This window comes from Mus pahari, chromosome 13, assembly GCF_900095145.1.
Source record: "Mus pahari chromosome 13, PAHARI_EIJ_v1.1, whole genome shotgun sequence".
In the NCBI taxonomy this organism is placed as follows: domain Eukaryota; kingdom Metazoa; phylum Chordata; class Mammalia; order Rodentia; family Muridae; genus Mus; species Mus pahari.
This window is the reverse complement of record NC_034602.1, coordinates 58815777-58839780: the sequence shown is the minus strand read 5'-3', so window position 1 is coordinate 58839780 and position 24004 is coordinate 58815777. Positions and strand designations below refer to the sequence as shown.

The 24004-nt window shown below is 44.6% G+C and overlaps 1 protein-coding gene and 1 long non-coding RNA gene across 5 annotated transcripts in view; one reads left to right on the top strand and one right to left on the bottom strand.

Annotated features, from left to right (window-relative positions):
• Nucleotides 1-7594, bottom strand: part of LOC110331000 — a 57138-nt gene extending 49544 nt beyond the window's left edge. Inside the window, exon 1 of the long non-coding RNA XR_002380979.1 lies at nt 7503-7594. This is a non-coding gene — a long non-coding RNA (uncharacterized LOC110331000). The remainder of the gene's footprint in view (nt 1-7502) is intronic.
• The window catches only part of Atp8a1 (ATPase phospholipid transporting 8A1), a 226668-nt gene continuing 209967 nt past the window's right edge, over nt 7304-24004 (top strand). For all 4 annotated transcript variants that reach the window (XM_021211312.2, XM_021211313.2, XM_029545002.1 and 1 more), the window contains exon 1: nt 7304-7568. In XM_021211312.2, coding sequence (XP_021066971.1) covers nt 7520-7568 — 49 coding nt within the window. In that variant the 5' untranslated portion in view covers nt 7304-7519. The remainder of the gene's footprint in view (nt 7569-24004) is intronic.

Sequence of the window (24004 nt, the reverse complement as noted above, 5' to 3'; positions counted from 1 at the left end):
TTTCCTTCCTTTCTTTTCCTTCCTTTCTTTTCCTTCCTTTCTTTTCCTTCCTTTCTTTTCCTTCCTTTCTTTTCCTTCCTTTCTTTTCCTTCCTTCCTTCCTTCCTTCCTTCCTTCCTTCCTTCCTTCCTTCCTTCCTCCCTCCCTCCCTTTTCTTTTCCTCCCTCCCTCCTTCCCTTCCTTTCAACACTGAATTCAAACCCAGCATCTTATGTGCATGCTCAGCAAGCCCTCTGCCACTGAGCTGTATCTCCAGTGTTCATCAACCTACAGGCCTCCTTTAACCTCTGGCACAGTCACTTTCAGATCAATAACAAACCAGAAGAAGCCAGAAGGGTTCCAACTAGACATAAAATTAGCCGAAAGCCTGGATAACTGAGGGTGGTTTGTTCTTTTTTTTTTTTTTTTGGTTTTGTTTGGTTTTGGTTTTGTTGGGATTTGTTTTTTTGTTTTATTTTGTTTGTTTTTCCAGCCAACAGCCTCTATCAGAAGATGTGTGCTTCTTAGCCAAAGCACAGGCTGCAGTGGGAATCTGTGGATTTAGAAACAGAACAAGAATGTTCCAATGTTACTGAGCAAGGTCAGTCTTTTAAAGTTTAAACTTGACACATAATCCACACAGAGGAGAGACAGGGAAAGGCTGCCTTTGGCAATGGGCACACAACCCCGGGACATGTCTATACAGAGGAGTGGGCTCTCTTCCCACCTGTGACACCAGGTCTTATTGCTTCAATTACTTACGGCACTTCTAACTTCATGTCTTCATGAACCCTCTTTATGCCATCTCTTTAAACTGTTGCCCATCCCTCTAGCTTCTTTTCTTTGGAGCAAACACCTTCATTTAATTCTGGATCAAGTATCAACTCGTCTCAACTTGGTGAATTTCCCTGGAGTTCACAGTTGACAGCAACCTACAATGACAAATGGTCCCTCTTTCCAGCTAGTGTTCTTCTTGAGGATTTTTAAGGTTAGAAGAAAATAACATTATGATTTTCCAATAAATCTATTAAACATTGCAATAAATTATGAACCTCCGAGCAAAGGGATGTGTCATCCCAGAAACCCAAACACAACTGGCAAAGATTTCAGGTGTGAAAGCTATGGCTCCTGCCGTTTCGTTGGAGCACTGTCTTTAGGTCTGGCATTCTTTCCAAAGTGAAAGGTATGGGGTTATAAAATTAAACCAGATAATCATGTTTATCTCATTTTTGTCGCTGCTTAATTAATCTTTAATGGAAATTCTAAGACTCCCTTGCCCCTTAATGTTTTTTAACCTTGTCACTGAAGATTTTCCTTCAAGAAATGGCACTTAGTGTGACATGGCAAGAAGAAAAGGTTTTTCTTAAGAGTTCCTTTTCCCTTCCAATATTATTTTTTTTTCCTGGCCAACACCAAGAAAATAGATTATGATCATATTTCTCTTCATGGTTGGTTTCTCCTTTTGCATATCAAACATTTCTGTTTCGAAAAGAAAAGCCCCAACATGCAATATAAATAAAGTATATGCTATACATTCACAAATATGAAAGCCCACTGTATTAGGCAATTCCCTAGAGAAATAGGGGTGTGGTGGGTGCAGTGGGTGTGGTGGGTGTGGTGTAGTGTGGGTGGTGTATCTGTGTGTGTGTGTGTGTGTATGTATGTTAGACTGGCCTACACTATCAGAAGCTAGACAGCCCCACAATGGACACCTGTACTGGAGAACTCAGTAGGTTCTCAGTGTAGGTTGCTGAGAGCCTCAGAACTAGATACAATACCATTTCTGAACACAAAGGCCTGGAACCTTCCTAAAGTTGCTGGCCTGGGTCCAATGGAAGGCTGAGAAGCTGGAGTCTGGTGCTGTGGACCATTCCAGTGGCAATAGATGTGCCTGCTCACAAAGAAGCACGTTGGCAGGCTGGATTAAAATCTCACCGGCGCTTGTGAAGAGAGCGTTGATACAGACATAAGAAACACGTCATGAGCTCGAGGGAGAAGTAAGGTTTTTAATCACAGTGAGTAACAAGTGGCAAGATTAATCCGTGACAGAAGATTTAGAGCTTTTGACTGTAATTAGTTTGTATTTAAAATTTGGCCACTTAATTTTGACGTTACTATTTTTTAGTACACCATCTTCATGCCTCTGCAGTTTGGACATTTGAAAGTGGAATCCTGTCATTTGTGACCCTCTGGGCCTGCCACTCGCTTCAAGAAGGATGCTCTTGAAGTCATCTGTGCTGTGACAGATGTCTGTGCTTCTTTCCCTCTGATTGCACACTGGAATTCCACCCTAGGACAGATGACATTTTATTTACCTATCAACTGGATAGCCTGGGTTGTTACTACATTTGGAAGTGATAAGTCCTGTTGATATGAACATACATGCGACGATTATCCACAGACCCGTGCTCTTATTTTCCTGGGGTGCATGCGGTGTAATCACTGCCTTGTAACTTCATGTTTAAGCATTTAAGAATTTACCTGACTGCTTTCCAAACAACGGTGACATTTAAATTTCAGCCACCACCATTCGAGTATCTCACCTTGCTATCATCTGTCTTGCTTATTACACCCATTCTGGTGAGTACAAAATTTTCTGGCTTTCATTAGCATTTTCTCAGCGGAATAATGATGTTGGGCATCTTTTTGGGAGCCTGTTGCCATTTGGATACATTCTTTAGCAAAATTACTGTTTGATAACTTTAAACTTAGGTTATTCATTTTTTTTATTTGATTGCAATGGTTCTTTATGTATTTGAGGCATATATCGCTTATCAGGTATATGATTTCTCAAAGCCATTATCTGGGTTATTTTTTTCTGCTTTCTTTAAGCTGTCCTCTGTAGCATAAGAAGGTTCTTGATGCTTCCTGATGACTCATTTTTCTTTTGTTGTCCATGCTTTTGCTGTTCACACCAAAGAACTTAATTTCCAGAAATATGCTCACAAGAAGGACTCCATCTTAGGGTCTCTTTGGCTGCAAGGAAACACCACGACCAAAAAAGCAAGTTGGGGAGGAAAGGGTTCATTTTGCTTCCACTTCTGTAGTATCACCATTCATCATTAAAGTCAGGACAGGAACCTGAAGGCAAGAGCTAATGCTGAAGCCACAGAGGGGTGCTGTTTACTGGCTTGCTCACCATCCAAGGGATGTCACCACCCACAATAGGCTGGGCCCTCCACTGTCAATCACTAAGAAAATGTCTTCTAGGCCTGACTACAGCCTGATCTTATGGAGGCCTTTTCTTAATTCAGATTCCTTCCTCCCAGATGGCTTTAGCTTGGGTCAAGGTGACATAAAATTACCCAGCACATTCCCATTTCTTTTTCTTTTGTAAGAGTTTTATAGTTGTTGTAACTTTTATACTTGGGCCTGCATCCATTTAGAATGAGTTTGAGCATATGGTACGATGCAATGGTTCAGTTTTATTACATCATCTGCTATAAAGACTGTTCTGTAATGTCTGGGCATGGCAAGTTCTTAGACCCAGCAATGACATACCCCTGTACCGGTTTTCTTTCTTCCTTTTTTTAATGATGTTTACTGTTCTGAAAGTCCATTATCCACAGCTGTAACAGAAGACCCTCGACTGGGTGATTAATGAAGCTCAGAGAATAGTTTCTTACATCTTCAGTGGTTGGGAAATCTAGCACTAAGGCAATGACATCTAATGAAAGCCCTCTGTTCTGTGACTACACAGCAGAGTGTCAAGGGCATATGAGAGCACACAAGAGGGTCAACTTACTTCTCCCACTCCCACAACAACACTGTCTTGTTAACCCATTTAGGAGGACACAGTCTCATCCCTGATGTCGAAGTTTAAATACAGCTGATTCCTTGTGCCAGTCAAGTTCTATGGGGTCCATGCCCTGCTTTCTCGGCTGCTTTCTTATAGAATCCAGGACCACCATCCCAGGGATGGCACCACCCACAATGGGCTGGGCCCTCCCCCATTCATCACTAATTAAGAAAATGCCTTCTAGGCCTGCCTACAGCCTGATCTTATGGAGGCATTTTCTTAATTGAGCTCCCCTCCTCTCAGATGGCTTTAGCTTGGGTCAAGGTGACATGAAACTACCCAGCACATTCCAATTCTTTTTTTTTTTTTTCTAGAGTAGTAGAACAGAGTGGGTATGTTTGTATCACTCTGGTTTTCTGCAGTTACTCAATAACACAAGCAATTCCAGTTAAAAGAAGAATTAAGGGAAGAGTTTTCCCTTTGCTCTTCTGGGGCAGTTCCTGAGAAGGTGACAAGCATTCATTATCAGGGAGCACAATGCAACTGGTAACAAGAAGGGAAGTCCAGGGGACACTACCATAAAGACAACTAGGATGGGCACAGCTGTAGTTCCTAACCTAATTTAGAAGGCCCATGGTGTACTTAGATTGATAATTAGGACTCTCTAATCAAGCCGGGCAGTGGTGGCGCACGCCTTTAATCCCAGCACTCGGAAGGCAGAGGCAGGCGGATTTCTGAGTTCGAGGCCAGCCTGGTCTACAGAGTGAGTTCCAGAACAGCCAGGGCTACACAGAGAAACCCTGTCCCCCAAAAAACACCAAAAACAACAACAACAAAAAGGACTCTAATCAAACATCACAAGTTCTCAACAAAAAGCTTGGTTATAGGCAAATCTGTTTGTTATCTAAATACTCTGTTCTATCACTTTAACCATCTCATTGTCTAGACAATCTTTTTGTTTGACTGTTGTAGAGTTAGTGTCTTACTGGGCAACAGGTCTCTTATTCATTTCTATATTCTTGAGCTTTACTCAAATTCAAGTTCAAAAATCCTGGCCATCTTTTATCTTAGAATCTTCCCCCCTCCCGAAGTCTATACTTGTTGCTTCTTGTCTAGCAGGGATGGAATGTCAGCCATCTTGCATTGATAGCTAGCTTTCCCCCAAGTGCCTTCTAAACCTAGCACTCTGGTCCAGGCCCTAATGTGAACTAAATGTATATTTTCTACATAATGATAAAAAAGTTATCCTTAGGGAGGCTGTCCTTAAATAGCCTGCTTCCTTCTTAGTCTGGTCAGCAGGCAAGATAGTCACAGGACCTGAAAGTTTTAAAATGACTTGCTGACTTCTGCATTCAACTGCAGATTCTGTAACAAGGTCATGTTGCTAGAACCAGAGTTTCCTGCCAGGGGCTGGCAGGAAGCTTGTCTCACACAATGGAAGGTGAGATCCCTGAACTCTGAAACCAAGCTGATGCAGATTAGTGCAATTCTCAGCCTCGATTACAGTGCTGAACCATGAAAATGGATGACTTTCTAACAACCGTGGGGGGAGCAGATTTTCAGAAACGAGGGAGCTATGATACTCCTGCCAATATGGATTCTGTGACAGGAACATGTGGGAAAGAGCCAGGGGCAAGCCACGAGCTGCGTCTTGCCGTGTTGTCTGTATGAGAAACTGTTTTCATTTCCTATCTGAATGACCTAGGTTGTCAACTTGGCTGGTGCACACATGTCAGGTGGCACTATAGAAAACAGGGAACATTGGAACTCTCGTTAGATGGTTATTATAGTAAGCAGACGTGAATCTCACTGAAAGGCTCATAGCAATTACAGAAGGGATTGTTCATAAATCAAACAGATCATTTTGCTAAGCGATGGGTTCATAAAAACCTCATGTAAAATCTTAATCAGAAAACCACTCCTAACCCTACATTTGTTTGCTTACTTTAAGCTGATTTTCCCCGCCCCCTCGGTCCTTAGTCATTCACTTGGTTTCAGACTCATTTATATCAATCAAGAGGAAGCCTGCTCCCCCCCCCCCCAGGAGATTATGGAGCCTAGGAGGAGTAAAAGCCGCCAGCGATGACAGTCTTGATAAGGCTGTATTCATTTTCTTTCTTTCTTTTTTTCTTTTTCCAACAGACTACGGTTTTAAGTTATGGCTATCACTGGCACAGACACATTTACGTTTGAGTCTGCTCTAACCTGAGAGATTCCAAGCACACTGGAAATAATATGTTTCCTTTGTTCTGATCCCAACCACTGAAAAAGAGACAAGTGGAGGGGGTTCCTCATAAATATGTATTGACCGCCTGGGTATTAGTGTGAGTGAGTGAGGTAGAACTCTGATTAGTGAAAGACCTTCCGGGAAGTAGAGGAAATATCACGAATGGAGAGAAGATGCTATTAGCGGATTTTATTTATTTTTCCTTATGCTCGAGTTGCAGTCTCTCTCTCTCTCTCTCTCTCTCTCTCTCTCTCTCTCTCTCTCTCTCTGTTCACCCTCTACTCATCTCTCCCTTTTGCATCTCAAAGGAATACTAATAAAAAGCCTTGCTACAGGCTCTTTCCACTAGGTGCCCAGAAGAACAATACATGAAGCCAGTAGCTTTTACCTTTATTCCTTTCTTACCCTGCTCAGGAGCTTGCTAGACACAAAGCTTCCCTCATCCTATCTCGAGGCCGAAATCGGGAACAAATTAAAAATACTGCATTTGTTTCGACTTGTTAGATTGGATTTTACTACACAAAATAAAAGGCACTGAGGTCGTGCAGGTCTCTAGGACATAAGGACTTATAATTAACATCTTTATGGATTTTATACCGACGCCCCACTAGGCTTTGAGGATAAACTACTGCATCGAACTTTCTGGAGCAGAAACCACAAACAGCAGAATTTTGCTTGGTTAACCACGTGGTCAACAGTTGGTTTGGTTGCAATTTCAGAGCCTTAACAGGTTGCAGAGGACGAACTGGTGGGAAGTACGGGCTCACACACCCACGCAGGTTGTGTGGCTGGAAGCCTTAAAACGACATAGAAGAGGAACCGTTCCCGTGGCTTCGGGTCTCACAGCCTGCTACTACAGAGGGTTCAGGTGCAGCTCAGGCCAAGAGTCAGGCTGGGTGCTGAGATAGGCTAGGATTCCACTCAGACGGCGAACGCAGGGTCCCCCACACCAGCAGAGACGTCACCCACAAAGTCTCAGAGGCATTAGACTCAGGCTGCCCACACGGAACCCAACACCCTGGCTCTGAGGACGGGCGGTTCTATCTCCTTGTAGAGCCAGAAGGTGGCTGGAGGGGATGCCAGAGCTTTCAGAAACTAAAGCTGCTCTTCCTCATTTATTAAGGCTTGGGACACTTGTACTGGCCTTAAGGAAGGCCGAGGTGGGCCGAGAAGCCGAGAATGCTAGGTCGACGTCCCCTCCTTGCGGATGGTACGGCCCGAACTGGGCGGGACCCGGAGGCCTGGCGGCCCTGTTCCCGCCCCACTCCAAGGAGGCCAGCGAGTGAGCGCGCGCCCCGCAGACCCCGCCCCCGGCGCCGTCCCCGGCTCCGCCCCTCGAGCCCGCTCCTCTGCCACTGCGGGGAGACCTAGGCGGCTCTGCGGACGCAGCTCCTTTGCCGCCTTCCCCCTCCCGTCCAGTGCCCAGGCGGCTCCTGGTGGCGACGCTGCCCTGGGTGGGAGGCGCGGCCCGGCGGCAGCTGAGCCCTCGGCGCGGCACAGCCAGCTCTCCCGCCCGCGCGGCGCCGTGACAGGTGCAGGGTCTCCGCCCGAGACCCACCTGCAGGGGCTGTCGAGATGCCTACCATGCGGAGGACCGTGTCGGAGATCCGCTCGCGCGCGGAAGGTGAGTGACCGCCGCAGCAGGAGGCTGTGCGCTCAGAGTGCGTGGGGGCAGGTGCGAGCAGCCTGGGGTCCGTGTGTGTGTGTGGCCGGGAAGAGACGTCTCATCCCATCTCCCCTCCCCTTTTCCCAGTAGTCTGGTTGTCGCCCCTGATCGCCAGTGAACCCTTCCGCCAGCTCTGCCTTAAGCGCACTAGCAAACGCTTTCCAGGATCCAAAAACCTCGGAATTTATGCGCTGGCGGGAGCCCCAAGGTTTCCTTTACACCGCAACGCGGACTATTCAGTCCTTGTCTCCCAGAGCCCTCGTCCGGCTCTCCTTCGCCAACAGCGCAGTCTTTGCAATCTGCCTGTTCCCAATGAGCTTACCCATGCCCATGAATAGATCCCTCCAACCTACTATCTCCAGCGCCCACCATTGTGCTGCCCCCACACCACGGCTTCCCGAAGAGCCGGTTTGCCATTCCCAGGCGTCCCAGGCGTTACCATTCTTTGATCCACGGTTCCCAGCATCTCTAGGCTGGAAAAGCCTTAATTGGGTTTGGGTGCTCAGTGGATACCAGGCTGCGTTTCCGTCTCTGCACTTCTGCCCCCTGTGGCTCACCGGGCTCTAGTTTGAGGTTTCATTTTTGTTTTTCTTTTTTGCTTGAAGCCTGCACTTCGGCCGGCTGAACTGAACTTGAGTAAGGTGCATGCTGCTTTTGTTGCTCCACCCAGGGCCAGCTGTTGAGTGGTTCCACTTGTAGGAAGTGTGCAACAGATGCCCTGGGTTATGGGCTAGGGAGCTTGGCAAAGACTGAAATGCTGCGCACCTGATTGAGGAGCCCTTCTCCTCCTGTCTGGTGTGTGGCAGGCTTTCAATAAACATCTCTTGGTTTTACTAGGGCAAAAAAAAAGAAACCGTATCCTTTAATTTTCTTTCTTTCGTTTGTCTGTTTTTCCATTCCAGTAACTGCCCTTCAACGTTGTGAAATGGCACTATTTTGAGAAATAATCTATCTTGTTATAGTCACTGATTCTCATCCCTACCCCCATCTTGACCGTGAGATAGATGGTAACAGGGTGGCGGGGGTGGAGTAGAAGCGAGGAGAATAGGATTTCTGGGGGCGGGAGTAGTAAGAGCTATAAGGACCTCATGTGAAAAATAGGAATTCTGGGCTCTAACATGTAGGCAAGAGACAAGGAAATCAAAACTGACCTGCATCTTAAGAATTTAGTATATAAACATATTTATTTTTTTTCAATTTCGAGGGAAATGAATGAATGCACTAACCACTGTCTGAGTGATGGAAGCAACAAAGTGAGGATAACTGGGGTTAAAATATTATTTGTCACGCTGGTTGATGTTTTTAAATAATAGCAATCAGTGGATCATATATTAAGGAGGAGGGAGGGAAGAGTAAGAAACCTAAAGGCAATGTAAAGCTCATGTCACTTTGAGAGAATTTACAGTAGAGAGGCTGCGGTAGGCACCTCCTGTGTTGTTCAGAGCACTTTCACAACAGTTGCCTTATGGGGCTCTTGCACCACTCCTGGCTGTTGAAAGTGGAGGAGGATGGCTGAGGAGACCTGGCTCAGGATGGCTCAATGAGTTGATCAAAGGGAAACAGCTAGCTCAGTGATACACTTGAATCAGGGGCTCAGAAAAAAAAAAAAACAAAAAACAAAAACAAACAAGCGGTGCTGCTATTGAGTCTGTGCAGCCCTGAGTATCCATCGGTGTCAGGGTCCTCCTGCTGCCTCCGGAATGACCCTTCTTCTGGATTGGTTGATTTCACTTTAATATGTGCCAGCTGATAATATCTCTGGGACTGTGGGCTGGGGGGGCGTGGCCTGTTATTGGCCTTCCACAGGTTCCTCTCCTAGGTGACAATCTCCTTTGACAGTTCTTCCTTGCGAAATAAGGCCTTATTCTAAACTGCACTCACCTTGGCCTCCGTTAGAACAGAATGGACTCCTGACTCAAAGGCAGCCAACCCCTAATCGAGTCACAAGCTTGTAACCTTGTGGGTTTGTAATAATAATAAAAAAAATTCCCCGTGCTACCATATCACTACTGGGGAACTTAAAGTTAGAGGGAGAATGGAAATCGAAGCCAAAGGGGGCAGAATTGAAGGGGCTTGTGGGAGAGAAAATGAGCGACTGTAGTATGCCCTGAAAGTAATACCGAATTAGGCAGCAGGAACTGGGTAAAGAGCCACAGTGGAGGAGGTCTAGTATGGAGGCCTGACCTTTGGCCCTCTGCCTTAGTTTCTTTTCAGAAGTCTATGCAGGGTTAAGCCATTCCTCTTCATTTGTGAATCCACTTGTGTGGATTTCTGTTCCCGCAGTCTCGATTGGCCCGATGCACAGCTTCTGTGCTCTTGGAAGTTGTTTACAACCAAGGTGTAAAGAAAAGGCTTCAACCAAGTGGGCAGCAGATCCTCTTAGTGGGTAGGTTGTTAATTGAACACGGGACTTGCTGTGGGTGTCACACATCCTATGGAAGTGTAGGACTTCGGTCTTTGCTTATTAATGAGCCAGTGAGTAGGTAGGACTGACTGCAGAGCCCACTTGTAGTGCCGGCTTCAGGTATGGAGGATCACAAGGGATCGTGTTAAATGTGAATATTGATTTAGGAACTCCTGGTGCTAGAACAGTCACACTTAGGACAGGTTCAAAGGTTATGTGGCTAGCTGCAGATAGCAGCCTCTTGAGGGACATTGCCATCTCTTTCAGAACTGGAGAGTGGTGAAGGTAATCATAATGGCTTGAAAGAAACGGTTAAAAATGAGCGGGGCTTACATGAGACTTCGGGAATGTGGCTCCAGGCTGAGGGAAACCCGGAAGGAGGAGGGGGTAAGTTTGGACAGGTGGAGTCCTGCTGGATCAGAGCACTGTCAGTGCCAAGTGAGTCACTCAGATACAGAGCTGATGAATATTTGGAAAAGGTTATAGATTTTGCCTAATCTAATTTCTCAGTGGAGCATGCTACTGATATACAGTCACTGGCGGCCCTCCACAGCCACTGCGGAGCCAAATCCTTGTAACAAAGTGGCACCCCAGAAGAGCCATGTTAGGTCAGATGAGAAGCCTGGGGAAGGGTGCTGCAGGTCAGGTGCTGTGGCTGATGGGTCATGGAGTAGTGCAGAGAAAATGGGGACCGAGAACAGAGAGAGAGTTTGGAGACGGTTACATGGGCACTCAGCCCGTATCTGTCCAGTTCCTGTAAGAGCCCACCTAGGCATGTGCACATCAGAATGAAGAAGGAACTAAGCAAAACCCATCAGGTTGTGGAGTTTGTTATTTGGTAAAAGTTATTGGAAAAACAGCCAAGGTCGGATGTGTGAAAGTGGGTGAATGGACCTGAGGATGAAGGAGTCTGGGTGGGCTCGCCTTCCTAATTTGCTGTAGACCTGGGGAGAGAGTGTTGCAGGTAGAGGGACAGCCAGGGCAGACGCCTCAGGGCAGGGGAGTCTGGGGTATCACAGGTACACGAAGGTTGAGCTCCATAGAGAGTGAAAGGCAGGAGACAGACAGACAGACAGACAGACACACACACACACACACACACACACACTACTTTGTTTTTGAAGAGAGAGTTAGTTCTCAATCAATAGCTTTTGTTGTTGTTGTTTTTTTATTTTTTTTATTTTTTTATTTTCACTTTATGAAATGAGATCCCAGTGCCTGAAAATGAAGCTTCTTAGGTGGTACCCTGAATAAACTGTGGGTGTGGACCCACACAGGTGTGCTGGGGTCCACATGCCTACTGATGCTCTGGTTCGGAGGAATTTTTCCTTACTGTCGTGAACCTGACAGTGGAGAGGACTCTACCAAACCAGTCAAAGAGGCTCAGTACAAGAAGAGAATAATTCAAACTTGATAGTTATAACACACCCAAGTTGATTGTGTTTGCTGGGTGTGATTGTTCACACCTGTAATCTAAACACTTGAGAGGCTAAATAAAGCCAGAGGACTGCTGTATATTGATGGTCAGCCTGGGCTAGCTAGGTCTAGACTAGACTTTAAAAAAAGAAAGAGACTGAAAATTGACATGTTTTTAAGATTGTTGGAAATAGTGAAGTTAGGTACAGGGAAACAATTGAACTTGGGAAGCTTCAGTTCAGAAATAATACTGAGCACTTGTAGATACATTTCCAGAAAGCACGGATAGATGGATAAAACAGAAGGCTACATACAGAGAGCACAGATAGATAAAAGCGAAGGCTACATCCAGAGAGCACAGATAGATAGAACAGAAGGCTACATACTTCAGTCTTCTTTCCTGCTATTCCAGTGTCTGAACACAGTGGTCCTAATCACAGACTGAAATACCCACTGCTCACCTAGAATAGTCTTTCTCAAAAGCTAGTGTAGAAGTAGCCAGTCAAGGTCAGCCACGCCTGCCACACCAAGTCCCAAGAGATGTTGGCTCCCTGGGCTTTTCTGCTTTACCGGCCTGCACACAAGCCCATAGCATGGTTGCTGGGTCTCAGCTGTCTTCTAAGAGTTCTGTGCAAGTAAACCATGGAAGGGGAATAAAGGATTTTTCTGCAAGTGACACACAGTGACCAATGCCTCATTTGCATTCACTCCCATCTGCAGTAGAAGCTAGGGAGTGGAGGTTTCCAGCTGAGCACATTACTCAGTGTGGTGTTACTAACAAGAAAAGGGAGATGACTACTGGGCAAACAACAGGCCCAGTCATACCCAGGGGCCCCAGGCTGCCAAAGGTTCTTACTTGAAGGAAGCAAGGACTTTTAGAGCCCATAGTTTCCAAAATAATCAACATCACATGCTGCTCAAAACTGAGGACATATACTTTAAAGCAACAAAGAGCAGACGGCCCCATGCCTTCTATTATTTTCTGTTGAGTGTTATAATGCAGAATTGTTAAGCTAGTCGTGGCTGTGAAAAACATGCTATGCTTAGACACCACTAAGCTTTCATTTCCCTCTTAGCAAATGGCAATTTAAAATGTTTTTGATGATAGAGAATACCGTGTTCAATTTACTTAAAAGATTACAAAAGGAACAAGGTAAGTACCTGTAAAGGACAAATTTTTAGGAGGCCCTTTCAGTTGTCTGGAGCAAACATGACTAAATGGCCTTGTTCCTTTGGCCACTTTGTGCTGTGCGTCCACTGCGTGCCAGCCAGTTGGGTGAATGAAAGAACCCTGGGTGTGGGGTCCCCGGTTTATAACCAGGAGTCAGCGTGCTGATCCGATCTCTGTGTGTCATTTCTGTTAGTGCGACTTTGAAGGTCTAAGTGCAACACCCTGAATTCGGTTGTCTCATGTATAGCATAGAATCCATCGCACATTCTGTCATTCCACGGGCACTGAGACTTGATGCAGGTCCCTGGTTAACAGCCCAGGCTGAGGAGACTCCTGAAAGGCTGTGGGGAGCTTGCTGTCTACACCTCTGCTGAGGATAAATGTCATTTTTTTTTGGGGGGGGGGAATGCCCTTGGCTTCCTAACAAATGGATCTTTCTGTGTCCTTGTCCTCTGGCTAGTAAGCTCCCCAAGGGCAGGGACGTCACACATAGACACAGAATGACCCTGCCCCCAGGTCATTGTAGTTAGTAAATAAAGATGCCAACAGCTAATAGGTGGGCCGAAGAGACATAGGTGGGATTTAGGTTTCTCAGGCTTGGGGTGGGAGAGAGGAAGAAGGGGAACTTTAAGGAAGAGAGGAGAGGCCACCATGAGATAGCTGAGGAATAAAATACCTTGCAGGGAGGGCTGCCCAATTGGAGGTAAGAGCAGCCCAGATGAAACATTGTAAATAGTAAATAACATCTCAGGGTTATCATTAGGAAAGTAGATTCTAACAATGTGGAGGGTAGGCAGCTGCCCAGCTATTGTGGTGCCTAAGACATAGTGTAAATATAAAGGCTCTGTGTGTGTGTGTGTGTGTATGTGTGTGTGTGTGTCTTTCATCCAAGAGCTCAATAACCTAAGTCAGGATAGAAAGCCCAGGCCAGGATTTTAATCATTTCTACTACACTTTTGTCTATGTTTTGTTCACTGATATACCTATCACCCTAGACAGGAGGACACTGATGGACCAAAACAGTAGTTCCACTCAGCCAGTTTGTTAGGTGTAATTACAGGACCATGAGTGACACCAGACAGACATGTCTCAGAAGTCTCCCTGGAGCCATAGGTGATGCCTTTCTCTTAGCGGCGCAGGAAGGCCCTGTTAAGTTTACCATCTACCATGCATAAACTCTACAGCCTCCAGAGAGCACATGCAACTGGAGCAGTGTTTGCCCAATGAAGTAATTCCAAATAATTGTTTGGCTAGCCCAGGTTGTGTATCCCTTGTGTGCCAGCTACTTGGGAGCTGGGACCTAAAGGATGGTGAAATGAAAGAAACTTGAAGATGTGTTCCGGAAGCAATGAAAGAATGGCCACATTTCTGGCCCGTATTTGTTGAATACAAGGACTGCTATTAATTTTATTAGAGTTTGGCATTTTGGTTAGCCTACAGTTCACTAAGGAATTTTCTCTGGGTTTATATTTAGGCTACTCTAGATTTGTGTGTGTGTGTGTGTGTGTGTGTGTGTGTGTGTTTTGTTTTGTAAAACAACTTTTGAATGAGCATCTTTATAGACCTTTATAGTTCTTTTTGAATTATTTCCTTGGGCAAAATCTCTAGAATTGGAATTTCTAGGCCCAATCTGTATATGTTTTAAATGATTTTGATACATTTTTCAGATTTGCTGGAAGGATTATTTTACTTTAGACATTCATTGGAAATAATCAGAAGCACCCATGCCCCTGGCTCTTCTCACTGGTCTGCAGTGGGTTGGTTAGTTGGTTTGTTATTCTGATCAGTATACAGCCCAGGAGGTTACCTCTGTAAATCTAGTCATTACTTAATTACCAGGTACGTTTTTGGATAAGTTTAGTGTTATATTTGTTTTTTGAATTGTTTATTTGTGTTCCTATACAGCATTTATTTTATATAATAGTTACACAAAATAAAGAGCTCTGTTGTGGCATCTTCATGTTTGCAAAGGTCTGTCAACAGATTCCATTTGCCACCTCTTAATGCCTTCTCTTCTTCCCCTCCCTGCCTCCTTCATCCCTCCCTAATCACCTTCTCCCCTTAGATTCTACAAGTCAGAGAAAACACAATAGCTGAACTTTAAGAACTTCCTGTAGGTTGAAGATTTGAACTCTTTCCTGATTGTGTTAGCTTTGTAGCATGTTAGCATCTATACAAGCTAATCTTGAATGTGCTGTGTGTGTCCAGGTGGGGGCCAGAGGGCAATTTCAGATGTTATACTTCAGGAGTCACCCAGTCTTTGCTGCTTTGGGACAGGTTCTCCTGATGGTCTGGAACTCTTCAAGGAAGCTAGGGTCTCTGGCTAGTGAGCTCCAGGGATCTGCCTACATATTACATGTGTGCACCGCCAACCCAGCCTGGCCTTGTTCTCGTGGGTTCTAGGGTCAAACTCCAGTTCCTATACTTGCATGTCAAGCATTTTATCGACTGAACCAGCTCCCTCGCCCACAAGTTACCTTTCAGGAAGTATTATCTTCTAGATTTTTTTTCTCTTTAAAGTTTCTCCTTTAATATCATGTTTCATTTCAAGATGACAAGTCTTTACTTAGATTTTTTTTCATCCAGTATTTCTAGATTTCATTTTATATGATGGAATTTCTAAATCCTGGGGGTTTCACATTCATGTGAGAAGTCAGGCCATGATCTGATTTTTTCCCCCCTCAAATGTCTTCTCTTCATTCTGTATAATAGTCTAATATTTGATAGCCCGATTTTCCTACTGTGGTTTGAGATGTTCTTCACCCACCTCAGTTTTTCTGGAGTTGACCTCTCTCTTTCTTTCTCCCTTACATCCCCGTCTGGTTCATTTTCTGTCAACATGATCTAGAGTCACCGGGGAAGCAAGAACCTCAGTTGAGAAATGCCTCTGCACATTTGCCAGTAGACAAATCCATGGCCGTTTTCTTGATTCATGATTGGTGTGGGAGGGGACCAGCCTCCTGTGAGTGGTGCCATCCCTGGGCAGCCATCCTAGGTTGTATTAAAAAGCATCAAGAGCAAGCCAGCAAGCAGCGCTCCTCCATCTTTTCTGGTCGGTCCCCGCCTCCAGTTCCCTGCTGGAGCTCCTGGCCCAGCTTTTCTTGATGATGACCTCTAACCTGGAAGCCACATACACAACTTCCTCTCCAAGCTTGTTTTGGGCATGGTGTTTATCACAGCAATAGACAGTAAACTAAAGCAGTCCCCACTTCTCTATTTTGCTCTGTCTGTTTTATTACGTACTATCAAATTCCTTCATAGCAACTTCATTAAAGCAGGTTCTTCTGTCTTATTCTTTCTGATCTTTCTTGTAACAGTTGGTTTTTTTTTTCTGTTTTCATGTTTATTTGCACGCCTAAATTTTGAATGCATTAGTCAAGCTAAAAAAAAAAAACCAAGGCTGAGGTGTGTTTATTGGTGTTGCATTAAAGGTATAGTTTCAAATTGATAACATTAGCATAGTTATTATTATAGACTGTGTACATCCAGTTTCTCTATATTCATTGGATTTTTTTTCTTTCATGTGCTGGGGAACATGTTCTTAGCAAACCCTACTTAATGTAATACACTATACAAGTGCATTTGTAGTGTATTGTTTGAAGACATTGTGATTGGGATTTGAAACAAACAAAACAAAACTCTGTTCTTCTTTTTAACTGTTAGGACCTACCTGTAAAGTGAGAGCTACTGACTTAAAAACCAACTGTTAGTTAAACCTTCTCTTTATCCTAATTCACGTGTAAGCCAAATATTTGGTGTAGTTTAAAGGAATAAATTAATTTTAGCGACATATTTGCTTTTACTCAAGCATTAAATGTGATAAAGTAAATGATATAGTGTAATATCTTTAATAATACATATCTACATAAATGATATATAACCATGTTTGCTTTAGCCTAATATATCCAAATTAATATCGTTTCATCATGTTATGTTTTATATATTATATAAAACATCTTTGTGCTAAGTTTTACAGGTATGGTGGGCATGTCATATTTATGATGCATCTCAGTTCAGACTGAGCCTGCTTCAGCTTCTCAATAGCTACAGCTGGCCATCCTGTGAGACAGCAGACTGGCTAATACCTCTAGAACGTGCTAACATGATGTGAGGATTGGTTTGAATGTGTATATATATATATATATATATATATATATATATATATATTCTTTATAGTGAAAACTGTGTCTTGGACAGCTTATTAAAAACTATGTGAGTAGATCAAGTCTTCAAGCTTCCTTCCTTCCTTCCTTCCTTCCTTCCTTCCTTCCTTCCTTCCTTCCTTCCAAGTGGCAGTCATGTGTCCTAACGCCTCATACATTTTGTTACTGCCTCACTACTTCTGACCCTTGTGGAAATTTAGGAATCTGATATGAGTACATTGTGGCATCCTGTGTATTAAAAATTTGACCTTTGTTTTGTTTTTTTCTAAACAGACAACAAACAAAAGGCATCTTGCATACCACCTTGTTAATATTTATTTCGTTGATAACATGCATGTGAAACAGATATAACTGTTGACCCCATGCTTCTCTGTAAGGCGATTTTCACCTTCACCCTTGTTGGTCTGAAGGACTGGTAGAACTGGGCTTCATGAATTATTTACACCTCTAATTGATCTGGCAAAGAGAGGTGTTGGTGTTAAGTTAAACCTTTATTCATTATTTTGTACACACTGCCTTTGAAGATGGCTGATCTTGAGCCTTCTGGAAACAAGTGTCATGGTATCAGGTTAGTCAGGTGACAGAAAGTTCAGGCAGACACTGCTAAGAAAGCCAAAGCCAGCCTCTGTTCTGGACCAGGGAACCAATTCAGTGGGTTAGACCTGCTTGGATGGAGTATAGGATTGGTTTTAATAAAGCGAGGACACTGAGGTACAGGGTGAGTCCAAGGGTTGCTTTGTGTTGATTACAGTCTGGAAGATTTGGCCATAGAAACTGGCTTCGGCCTTGTCCAAACTCTGCTTCCCAAGGTAAAGTGAACTTGGTGTAAAACAAGTTTCCTTCCAACCTCCGCAGCCATCTTATCTCCTCTGGGCACCTCCTTACTCGTGTGGAGATTTAGCTTAACACCAGTCTTGATAATCTACAGAGCTCCAAAGGGTCTTTGTTTGTTTGCTTTTCCTGCATCCTCTCCAACATTTGTTGTCAGGTTTCTTTAGGACAGCCACTCTGATCGGGAAGGGCAAACCAGTGCAGCCACTGGGAAGCAAACCAGTATGGAGGTTCCTCCAAAAAGAACTGCCGTTTGACTCCTCTAGACCAGGTACCCAGAGGATTCCGCATTCCACCACAGAGACACTTTGACATTCTGTTGACATTCGTGTTTTCTGCTGGTATGTTCATCTTGTCAAGGAGATGGAACCAGTCTGGAGGTCTATTGACAGACGGATGGATTATGAAATGACACATATACAATGGAATATTATTCAGCAATAAAGAAAAATGAACTGCCGAATCAGCAAGAAAGTGGATCCAGCTGGAAAGTATAATATTTAGAGAGGCTCCCTGTAACCAGACTTTTTACTACTTTATGGGTCCCTATTTCTACCACCCTTCTCCACCTTTATTCCTTCCAACCCCACAACACTGGGTAGGAGGAAAAGAAGGCTGCAGGGAAAAGGAGCATTGATATCTATAGACTACGTCCTGATGATTAGGGGCATTGAGGTTCTTGAGGCATTTTGATCTCCATCATCAGGATATCTGCAGTAAGCAGCAAGCAGCAGGAGGAACAGCAGCTGCTACAACCCTCTCGGGGATCCTGCGTTTATATAGCCTCACAAGAGTAGACTCCAGAATTCCAAACATCATACATACACTTGCAAAAACTATCCACAGCTGGCAAAATCACACCGCTGCCAGATCTTGAGGCAAATCATAGTCAGTTGCTGTGGACAGTCTGAAGCAGCCCGGTATCCCACACATGGGATTAAAACAAAAATATATTCCCACAACTTTTCTTTTCTTTCTTTTTTTTTGGGGGGGGGGGAACAGGGTTTCTCTGCATAGCCCTGACTGTCCTGGAGCTCACTCTGTAGACGAGGCTGGCCTCGAACTCAGAAACCTGCCCGCCTTTGCCTCCTGAGTGCTGGGATTAAAGGTGTGCGCCACCACGCCCAGCTAACTTTTCCATATTTTTAAAGAAGCCAAAATTCTAACCCAGAAACATGAGATCTGCATGTGCTTTCTCATATGTGGATCTTGGCTATACTGAAACCATATGTATATGTCATAAACAGGTGTAAAGAGCAAATAAAGCTTTAGAACGGTGACAGGAGAGGGTAATCATTGGTGACGAAGAATGGGGGTGGTGTGCAGAAGGACACATGGGACTGGAAAGAGGAAAAGAAACTCGGGCTGGGAGACTATAAGAGGGAAATAGAGGTAGCAGGAGTGTGGGAAAGCGGAAGGAAGCCCACAAGAATGCATGTTGAGAATTTTGAGATCGTATGATTGTGTTGTATGCTGCTTTTTGTTCCTGGGGGAGGGGTTTGCAATCTGATGTTTTCCCCATTTTTCTTTTGTTTAAAACTATTAAGTCATTCTAATATAGTGTTATTTTATATGTAAATGTCATTGATGTACATAAAATACTTCTTAAAACATAAAAATATTTACACACACACAGTGCAAACACCTTGCCACCATTTCCCCAGCCCTCAGTGCCTGTAGTCATGATTGTTGGGACCCCGGGTCCAGGTGCCCTTTCCTTATCCAAGATGCTGGTCCCTAACCCAGCATGGACTCCAGGCCTTTGCACATGTGGGTAATCCCAGTGCTGACCCACAGACCTATTGAGGCTTCTGAATAACTGCATTTTCTCTATGGCTGCTCTTGGACATTTAAATATCCTGACCTCAAGAGCAAAGTGTGAGCTCTGAGGGCATCCATCTCCTGGATCTCTTCTACTCTCATGGTGCCGTCCAGTAGCTGAGACCTGCTGACCCGTCCCCGTTCTCTAGTGTATCTTACTCTTTTTCTTTACCTCTGGCCTTGCCTTATTTCTGATCAAAGAAATGAAACATCTCCCTGTACACATTTTATCCAGATCTTGTGTGTTGTGCTTTATTACGGATATTTTGGGCTCAGCCTGTCATCGATACCAGAACTGTAATAAATGTCTCAGGCAAACTGTCCATTTTGCTAATTTGGTTTACGTCCACTGCTGTAGGCTGACATTCGAGAAAGGGCATGGGAAACTACCTGCCATCTTTAGTGCAGCGTTGGCTCCCACTGAGCAGGGCCGTGGCAGCTTGTGTGTGAACTGGAGATGTTTGGTTTTTAGGACCACGTTATGTACCTAAGTGGTATTCAGTGCCGGCTTCATGATCAAGTTGGGAGCTCCTAAATCATGCTGAGCTCCAAGCAAGCCTACCATGGGTAAAATGTGTGTCATCTCTTAGGTGACTATGATGTGGAGCAGTGTCGACACTGCTGTAGATCCCCAACTTTACCTGATGGCAGAAAAGATGAGGAACGGAGTGTGGGAGACCACAGGGGTTCCAGCTAAGAATCCAGGAGCACACGGGTGTGACTGGTACAGTTTTTATCTTATCTCACTGTTACCGAGTGGGTCTGACTTTACTCCTCTTAATTCCCCTTCACAGGAATGGTCAAGTTCCCTGTGGTAATATTCAGCCATTAGGTATGGATTATTCAATATGAATAATATTCAATATTCAAAGTGCAGAGTGCACATGTTTTATTTCTAGCTGTGTTCTGTCCGTTGTGTGAACTCCTTGACTGTGTGTGGTGGCAGTATTCCTATTTTCCTAACCGTCTCGTTCTCAACTATGTGAAGGTAATTGTTATGTCCATCCTATGTCTGAAGGACAGAGATGCAGCTAAAGGGGAGGGGAGGGAAGCTTAGCCACCTGGCAGAAAGGGCTTTGAAACATCTTTGGTGACCTTATTTCCAGTGACTATATTCTCATAGATACCTCTGAAGACATTGATTCATCCCACTACGGTCGATCCACGGTTAATCCACAGTGTGAGAATATACCCATACCTCAGATACCACTTCACCTGCCTCTCTGGCTTGCTGGGGTAAGCCTCCCCCCATCCCTTTTTTAGACTCTTAATTCGACCAGCGTGTTTTCTCTGTGCCTAAATGGATGAATGTCAGATCTAGCTTCAGGATGTGGGCAGTGGCCGCTGCTGGTGGTGAAGGGTCTCCTTTCAAAGTCCCAAGGATTGGAAAACATATCAGGTTGCCTGCCTTGGATGGACTGTATCGTGTCCAAACTTTGTGGGACTATTTATTTTTTTCTCGTTAACATGTCCATCCTTATTTGTTTATGCATTTGTAAATATTTTTTTATTATATAATAATGTGGCTTCTAATTTATTGTGGAATTTTAACTTTAAAAAAAGTAGTGTGTGTGTGTGTGTGTGTGTGTGTGTGTGTGTGTGTGTGTTGGACGTCTAAGCACAGTCTCTTGTAGATGGGTCGCTCACTGCATCTTTTTTTACATAGATTCTGGGGACCTGACTCTGCGTCTTTATCTGCTGAGCCTTCTGACTGACCCTGTATGTTTTCTTTTTTTGTATTTTGTTGTTTTTTTCTTTTTTAATGGTACAATATTTTAGTTAATTCTTTGAGAGTTTCATACAGTGTATCTTGATACCTTGTCTCAGATCGACCTGCTGCTTCCTACCACACCCCTTCTCAAAGGAGAGACTATCTAGAAACAGTTGTCCTGGTCCCCTGACTTTTGCAATCTTTCCACCTCATCTTTCATAATGTTCCATGGGTCTTAAGTGTAGGGGTCGTATTGTAAATATGTTAACTGGGAACACGCACTCCAGGATGAGTTGGCCTCTGTTTTGACCAGTTGTGGTGTCTTAGCTAGGGTTTTACTGCTGTGACAGACACCATGACTAAGGCAACTCTTATAAGGACAACATTTAATTGGGACTGGCTTACAGGTTCAGAGGTTAGTCAATCATCATCAAAGTGGGAGCATAGCAGCTTCCAGGCAGGCCTGGTGCCTGAGGAGCTGAGTGTTCCACATCTTCATCTGAAGGCTGCTGGGTGAAGACTGTCTTCCAGGCAGCTAGGAGGCAGGTCTCATTGCCTACCCATACAGTTCCTCCAACAAGGCCACACCTACTCCAAGGCCACACCTACTCCAAGGCCACACCTCCTAATGGTGTCACTCCTTAGGTCAAGCATGTTCAAACCACCACATGTGGCTTTCTGTAATGAGCTTCATCGACTGCAAAAAAAAGTTTGTTTGTTTACTTGTTTGGTTGGTTTTGAGGGGGGCTGAGAACTGCACTTATCAGTAGGTATAAGAGTAACTCTGGAAAGCAGTGAGAGATGATACTGGTTTATCACAGTGTCAGTAATAGGCTCTCCTCTAGGTCCCATGGCCTCACAGCCATGGGAAGTGGGCTGAGTTTAGACTGCCAGGCATGGATTCCCTCTTACCGAGCTGCCCTTATGTACAATTAGGTAGCTATTGGTTACCACCAAGGTATCAGTGCCATTAGTGCACCTTTACTGGTATTTTGGCATTCCGGTCCTTGTATTCTCAGGCATCAGGGCTAGATAGGACTTGATTTATTTTCTCCCTTGATAGCCGTGTGTGGCTCCTTCTCATACTACGAGAGCTAGTCGTTGGGGAGGAGATCCAAGGACTGTAAGAGGATCTTCAAGCCACAAGATCTTAACTTTTTTTTTTAAGTCAATAGGAAAGTGAAAGTTCTAACTTAAGACCAAGATAGTCACTATTCCTGTCTTTTTTCTTTCTTAATCAGTAAAAAGAAAAATCATCACACAGGTTGACTTTTTGTTAACTACAACGTGAATCTAATTAGCGAAGGGAAAAAAATTAAAACCCTCTTAATTTCCCCAGATGCCAAGTAGAGTTTCCCCTGGTCTTATTAAGTCACTCTCCCCAAGGAACTGATTACTGGGGCGTGTGAAACACTCTCCTATATATTTGAATATTGGTTAATACTAAAGACCAGAGCTTTTAGCCTGAGCTTAATAGTGGTCCTTATGTCAGGCATCTATCTGTATTGTCCACTGAAGCAAATGAATGATGGCCTCTTTTCTGTTTAGGCTTCTTGTGTGTTTTGTCTGTTTGCTGACAGCGGTTGGTCATGGAGCACACAGACAATAGAGTGCGTGTGCACTGTGACGCACCCCTGAGGCTCTCCTTCAGGTGTGCACCGGTTTCTCTTTAGCATTTTAAAAAAAGATTTTTAATTAAAACTTTTCCATACTCTCTATTTTGATCATATTCTTTCCCTTTCCCCAGCACCTCCCAGATCTTTCCTACCTACCCATTTATCCAACTTCATGGTCTTTCTCAAAGGAGGAGAGGAGGAAGGGAGGGAGGGAGGGAGCGAGCGAGCAAACAAAAACATCAGTCTCAGGCCTCTATCAGCTCCACTCCGGGGCAGGCTCCATGCTCAGGTGTCGGTGGCCAGCACCAATACAGAGTATTCTGTTTGCCTTTCACACTGGTGTCTTATAAAGAATTCCCTTGAGAGAAAGTGAAATGAGGCACTTAGAATTAATTCCCTCCAAACCCGCCTTGATACTGCTCCTGGCCCATTCGAAAGCAGCATGGCCTTGGGCAAAGCCCCTATTAATTTCCTGCAAATACCAGTTTCATTTGGCCAAAGCTAATAACTGCCAGTAACACATCTGCGTGCTGAAAAGGGAGGAGAGAAAAGCCCGGTTGCATGCTGGGGTCTTGGGAAGCGCCTGACATGTCCCTGGGGCCCCAACCCAGAGTCTTATTTCACCTTGGGAAGTTGTAACGGGAGATGGAAGTGACCTGGACTCCAGGGTTGTCCGTAGAGATGGTGGTCAACGGACATCCTGAGACTAAAGCTCGAAGGAGAGTCCAGCTGATTTGCTGCTAATAAAGATGTAGTGTCGAAAAGTTTGAAGACTGTGGCCAAATGGTGGCACCATTACTGAGCTAAGCCTACTTGCCCTCCAGGAAGTGCGAGGGAATCCCGACATGCACCACGTTAGAAGACTCATTCTGCACTAGGCAGCATTTATTCATGGCGTGAGAAAAGTGCTCGAAGCTTTTGTTGCTTCAGCCCTCTCAGCTTGCTTGCTCTAGGCTGCTGGTTACCTCACATGTGTGTAGCTGTCATTGCTTTAATGTCACCGAGTGCCATGCTGGGGGTCCTTGAAGTTGCGCAGCCCACCAGCCGTCATCCACACAGTCCAGTTGTATCTTCAGTAGAGGTTTCTGTCGCCTTTCCTAGCCACATCTTGACAGGCTAAAGGATGCCAGTGCTGCCCTACCTGGACCTGAGTACACAGCCCTTAGATCTCTGAGTTGTCTTACCTAACCAGTCTTGGGTTGTTTAATCCTGCCCACGTGCTTACACAGAGGCATCCCAGCGCCACACCCAGTCTCCTGGT